Consider the following 6,699-nt stretch of genomic DNA (forward strand, 5'->3'; position numbering starts at 1 on the left):
AAAAGTATTAAAATAATTGAGTATTTTTAGACAATCTAATTAATAAATCTAATTCAAGAGACCATCAGAAAAAGACCATCCGCAATAATATATAGCAAATTGGAAAATATTTGTAGAATATTGCATATAACACAAAATGGCCGACACAGACCACAAAGACATGTATACAGCCAAGCTCCAACTTTTTATTAAATATCATTTTCTTTGGGGCCCTTTTTAAAATATAATTTTAACATCTTAGAAATGTAACAATTTCAATATAATCAAAATAACAATTATCTGATGAATATCTCTGGACGCTCTTAGGTATGATTTGGTCATAATCCTTACCTGACAGTGACCTCTTCTTTTTTTGGTATGTATAGTTTTAGGTTTTAATTTTCAGAACATTGGATTGGATTGGATTCTCTATTAAAATTTAGTTGTTTTTTTTTTTGTTCATTTCAATTGCAACGCAAAAACATATTTTAAAAATATAGTTAATTACACGCGTTCTTATTCTTTTAAAAAGTATTTTATTTAAAACATTAATTCTCATACATGGTGGCCATTTTGAATCGCTCATCTTCGTTTGATTTTTTTGGTTATAGACTGTAAGCTATCGAATTAATTATTGGCAAGGAAGCTGAAGTCGTTTATAATCCACATTTTGATTTACAGCGCGGATTAGTTTAAGCATCATAATCGTTACGTAAAGTTATCAAAATAAATATGACTTATCGATCCGTGCTATCTCATTAATCTAGTATAATTATTGATACTTTAGAAGTGAGTTATGGTCGGTCGGAGCTGGCATATTTTATTTGGTTTACTTGTAGTGAGTGTCAGAGTGGGGAGTTATGATGGCGAGGAGCTCGTGGTATCCAAAGATTACGGAAACCTACATTTATATGGAACGCTGCATCAGTCTGTAAAGAAATATGAACGCTTCGCTGATTCTATTGAGAGTAAGCAGAGTTCTATTTTGCTGTGGCGGTAACATACAGATATTATAAGTGCATTATTCAAAATAGATTGGAACGTGTAGGCGTGGCTTAAGGGCGCGGATGTCCACCTCATACCGGGTAGAGGAGAGCGTACGTAACGTGTAGACGATCTGACTGCAAGATTTGTCAATGAGTGCGTTAGATAATAGTTAGCTAGTTTAAAATTCAAAGTATTAACAAGCTAATGCCGGCTTTCTGAAACTAGTCAATAAACATCAGTTACAGTAATAATAGATTCGCTTTCCTTTTCTATTTTTCTACATCTCCATTACAGTTGTTCTTCTCTCTCGCACGATGTGTTTGTCTATACGCTAGTCTATTGTAAGTCTGTGCGTATACGTAAACCTTTTTACACTTTTATAATTTGTGATAATAGAATAATAAAGATATGTTCTTGTTATGTTTTTGTATAATTAGAATCAGTAACTTTAACTTTATGCATTACGTTATTTAGTAGGTAGTAAAACGATAAGAAACATCGTGCTAAGGTAGTGTAGGTTTTTATTTTGGGTATAAATAATACTTAATAGTTAGTATTTATCTATGTATCCATTAATTTTCAAAAAAAAATATGAACAGGCTCATGTAAGCAAAACGATTTGTCATATTATTTGTAAATCAAAAACAAAATATTTATCGTGTTTCAGATGGATCATTACTTTTATACGGGACTAACTCTTGGAGATTCCCAGTCCAAGATGTCAACCTGACGCTTCAATACCCGAAAGAAAATGTAAGTGCAATCACTTTTATTTGGATTGACAAATACGAGGAACCCTAAAAGTTTATTATTTCTTTATGAGAAATAGTGACGATTTGAACTGGACGTTCCCTGATGGTAAGTAATACGATCCGCCCCTTGGAGTGACGCTCAAAATCCCCGAAAAAGACAAAATTCTGAGCGTCATCGCTTGTACATTTTAGATACTAGATATTCATGTAGCCAGCATGGGATAGTATAAAGTTTGTCTGCCTTTCTGCCTGTTTATTCATCTCAGAGAGCCGAACGTTGTAGAGTAAAATTCACCGTATGATGTACATTAGCACTTATCTACACTGCCTGTGTTTTTCTCCTTGCCAATGGTCACGGTAAGGCGGTTTTAGTACAGTTCAGTGCAGCCCTGTTTCGCTGCGATCAATGTGATCTATTCTGATAGCCACTGTTCAGTATAGCTCACTGCTAAAATTGATTCTTTTCATGAACTTACTAAATTATTACGATTTTTGCGGTGAGCTGACGTATCTCAAGCAGTTGAAGAATTTGACTTCCCAATTACGAGGTACATACCTTCCTAAAGAAATGATACGTTTACGCATTAAAGGACTACATTCACAGAGGATATTTCACGGGGTTTCCTCTGCATGCTCTGGAATCTCTGAGGCCTAGGATTGAGAGGTGTTTGTTTAATCTGCAGTGTCTCGCCGGGCCCTGGTTAGAATGCATAATTTTTCCCTACTTAGCCCTTCTGCCCCTGCCCAACCAAAACTGTTATCAACCTCAGACACTTGATACTCGTTAAAGCTCTTGTGCCAATGGCGTAGTTTGAGCAAGTAGCGGTTTCTCGTTAAGTTGTTTGTAGTTTGTACCCGCATGATAAGGGAATCACGACAAAAAGATAGTAAACCGACTACAACTAGCAAAGCAACATGGGTTGAACCTGGGGACTTAGCCTCTAACTGTTTGTCCAAGGTCTTTTTCTTCTTCTTGCTCGCATTCCTTATTTCTTAAATTCGTGTCCGTACTTCAAAGTTTTTGTTAGTTGGTCACTAAAGCCTTCCACTCCTTTCGGTCCTCGGTTTTCCTTATTGCGGTCGTAAGTGGTAGGCCAGTGAGTGTCATGAACTGGTCCGATCAGCGGCTGGATCATCGTCCGCGTGGTCTTTTGCCCTCCACGTTCGATTAATTGTATATCTACTGTCAACACGAATACTTGTGAAATTTCTTCTGTTTATTGGTAATTGTAAGATATAAAAATCTTGTACATTGTACACGATGTATACGCTCTTGATATTGCAATCGTGGCTTGCAAAAAAAATTATTAAGGACATATGTTAGGAGAGTCACAATTTGTTGACATCGCTCTCTACTTAGTTGTCAACTTAGTGCGCGACCGTCCCACGGGGTGACAAACCATGGCGGGACGGGGTGGTAAAGATGTCAGCGAGCAGCGAGTGGTGTTGCGGGAAAGTGACCTGTTAGACTGCCGTAACGTAATACTTAAATATTTATTACCTCGGACTCGTCACCGTCTGTCGCAAGACGGAAGACTCCCGGATACTCTAGAGACATAGCAAACGAAGAGGAGGCAAACAATCCCAAAAGAAGCCGAAAACGACAAAGGACTGACTGACTGACAGCTACCAACAAGGACACAAAGAAAAACAAACACAAATAAAAAGATTATGCAACGTTCTGTTCCAAGCGAAAAGCGCCGACAATCTCATTACCCAAAGAATCTGTCAGACCAAACCAGAAGGATGTCAGGCTCAGCCCTGACATCCTCCTTCCGCCCTCACACAGGGGGTGAGAGACTCGTCGTCGTAAACATCTGTCACCCCGTGGGAAGGTCGCGCACGAAGTTGTCGGACTATAGAAGTCATTCGAGTACATTCATTAACGGGACGCCCACATGGTCGATCGATCGCATGGGTGATCTTCCGCACAGTCTAGCATTTTTCGCTTTACCCTGAACGACAAGGTCTTCTATGCACTTGCCGACCCACCTCGATACGTGTTCAAAAAAGGCGAGTATACTAGACTGCATTATGGCTGATAAAGGCTGCTTGCTGAAGGCATAAAAGACATTTATTTTCTCAAAATTGATTCATTTAGAATTCTTTTTGACATCATTTCTAATATACTAGATACTACTACCGCTTAGGAAGCAAATGGCGCTCTGAGAGAGAAGTACCGGTGCAAGAAACTCTACCAGCATTTTTTTGCGCTCTTTTTAATCAAATATACAATATTGTATTGTCATTGCTATTGCTATAAAATAATCATAGTCTAGTTAGTCCCAGGCTGTCGTATCACCTAGATATTCCTGTTTTTTTTTTTATGGAATAGGAGGACAAAGGAGCGTACGGGTCACCTTTGTGGAGTAGTAGGACTTATGACAGAGCCATTTCTTAATAAAACATATAAATTTATTTATAAATAATGCCTGAACACTGGCTGGGACTTTATTATAAAAGTGTACATTTACCCTTAAAGCTGTTATGTATCATATGAAGCCTACTAGAACTAGTTAAAACCAAATCCCTTATTTCTAGTGTTTTATTAATGAAAATCACTATTAAGAGCAAAAAGGTGATTATTTTTGTGAACGTATATTAAATTTACATAAATGTGCTACATAAATGTGTGCACAATGAACAGTCATAATATTAATTTCTTTTATAATTATGATAATTGATATTCTAGCTCGAATAGTACCAAATCGTTATAACATATTTCAGGAGAGTTACGAAAATAGAACCATTGTAACTGGTATTACAGTAATATTGTATTTGGACGGTTCTACCAGCAGGGGCTACATTACAAGAGGAGGAATGATGCAGGTATGAAATTTACCGCAATATTAAAATAATCTTGCCATCCCGAATTCCTGAATTGTCCATGTTAAATAATAGTAGATTGTTAACCTAGTGTCGAAAGAATCAATTGCCGAGGTATTTAGACGGCTATAGTCCGAGTAGGAATTGATTCTTTTACCCGTTTTAAACACTTTACTTTTCATTTCGAATATGAGGAAAATAAAACTAGTTGTTTATCTAAACTATTTATTGATAATATATCATAATATTAGTAGTACCTATTTAAAATTAATTGTCAAATTAATGACGACTTTTTAAATTTTGAATATGGAACTCTCCGCGTAATTGTTGCGGCTTATTCCGCTCAAACAAGTTTGCGCTAAGTTCACACTGGCTGTTTAGAAAGTCACATGGCCGCAGCTTTTTGTTTAATCAGTTTTTTTTTTACATAAAACTCTTCACAGCTGAAAGAAGTTCTATTTTTAAAGTTCATTCCGGCCCTTAGCTGGAAAGTAATTTATATGAGTTTTTCCCTCTCTATGGAGGGAAGCAGCATTTTCCACCCAATAATCAGATCAAGACAATATTACTTTCCGAGTATGAGTAATGAAAATGTATTTACAGTATTCATATTATGTGATCGCAAAAATTTTAAATCCCTATTTAAGAATCTTGTCGGGTACAAAGCTGTAAAGGTTTTGGCGTAGTGAAAGTTTTCATAGGGAAGAGCGGAAATATAAAACAAACTAACAGGATGTATTGTAAATTTAAATAAATCAATTATAATTTTCATCATTATATTAAACAATGTGAAACAAAAGTCATTTGTCTTTGCTATTATACAATAAAAAACCTCATCGAGTTATATTTTGACACTTTTCGACTCTTGATCACCTGATGCTGATGGTAAGTGATACACCCCGCCCATTACATCGTATTGCCCTCAGGGTTCAAAGTCTAATTAACTTTACAAACAATAACAAATATTTTTAAGCGCTTTTTAATCTTCGCTATAAATATTTAAGCAATTTGAATTACTATATCTAGGCACTATATGTTCGGAAAAAGTAGAGCTCGTGAGAAGAGCTTGAATTCATCGTTTAAGTAAGGATGCTATGTGAACATGATGGTCGTGATTACTGTCACAATTAGGAATCACAATTACAATGATTTATTAACTACCCGGCATGCATTGCTTTTGCGGTTTGGGTTTACGTAATATTTGTAGAATATTCTCAATGCTTCCATAAAAGAAAAAGCACCCAATGACAATGTTGAAAGTGAAGTGGAATCTAAAATCAAAGAAGTACAAAGGAAAACGAATTTAAATAGAATTAAAAATAAAAACATAATTTCCGAACACTGCTGTTTTAATAAAAAAGATATGACAAACATAAAAGGTAGGAGGGGGGTCCACAAATGTGACCAGCTGTGTAATGTGCTATTTGGATGTGTAGCTGTGGAGGACACCGCTACACATCCAGATGGTGGGGATGATATCCTAACTTGTGGTGTGACGTGCGAAGGTGGAATTCGGTGGCAGGAAACAGGTGAAACAGCTCTTATGAACACACAATCAAGCGATATCTCTACGCAACGCCAAGGGATAAAGCCGTTCCCCGATGGATCAACGACAATTAGTGCAGCTCTTGGCCCTCTTGGAGTTTTTTCCCGATGGCCCCTAATTATGTATAATGATTATTTATTACTTAATTTCAGATTCGTACCACAATGCAAAAGCTTTTATAACATATTTTAAATTAAAAAAAGGTAATTACAATAAATTGTTTCAGAATAATATAACAATGACGTTTGTAATAAGCAGGACGACACGACTGGCCTATCAATTTTGGCTGTATGGAAGAAATAGTTGCTAATTAAATTAAATTTTATAAATTAAAAGTTTTACTCTTTTCATAAACCATTTAGGGTTTTAGCCCTCTCCTAATTATTCACTGTAGATCATTCTTACAGTACAATAGCAAGATTTACAAATGTGACTATAATTAAAATAAATTATTAAAAAACAAACTCCTAAAATAATAGGAAAGAATAATTATATATTCCTGATTATGTTATGTATGTAGGCACATAAGTGAATTTGCTAGAAACTGTCATAACCATAATGTTAACACCAGGAACAAAAATAAACATATAATGCCTACTACTCAGCTAA

The 6,699-nt window shown here is 35.8% G+C and overlaps 1 protein-coding gene across 1 annotated transcript; it reads left to right on the forward strand.

Annotated features, from left to right (window-relative positions):
• The first annotated feature begins 773 nt into the window (after positions 1–773).
• LOC126976317 (uncharacterized) lies at positions 774–6,425 on the forward strand. The gene is made up of 4 exons (XM_050824598.1): positions 774–947; positions 1,634–1,719; positions 4,446–4,547; positions 6,317–6,425. The coding sequence occupies exons 1-4, from the start codon at positions 776–778 to the stop codon at positions 6,398–6,400; spliced, it is 444 nt and encodes a 147-aa protein (XP_050680555.1). The 5' UTR covers positions 774–775; the 3' UTR covers positions 6,401–6,425.
• Positions 6,426–6,699: the final 274 nt, after the last annotated feature.

The sequence above is a fragment of the Leptidea sinapis genome, chromosome 40 (genome assembly GCF_905404315.1).
Source record: "Leptidea sinapis chromosome 40, ilLepSina1.1, whole genome shotgun sequence".
Classification (NCBI taxonomy): Eukaryota; Metazoa; Arthropoda; class Insecta; order Lepidoptera; family Pieridae; genus Leptidea; species Leptidea sinapis.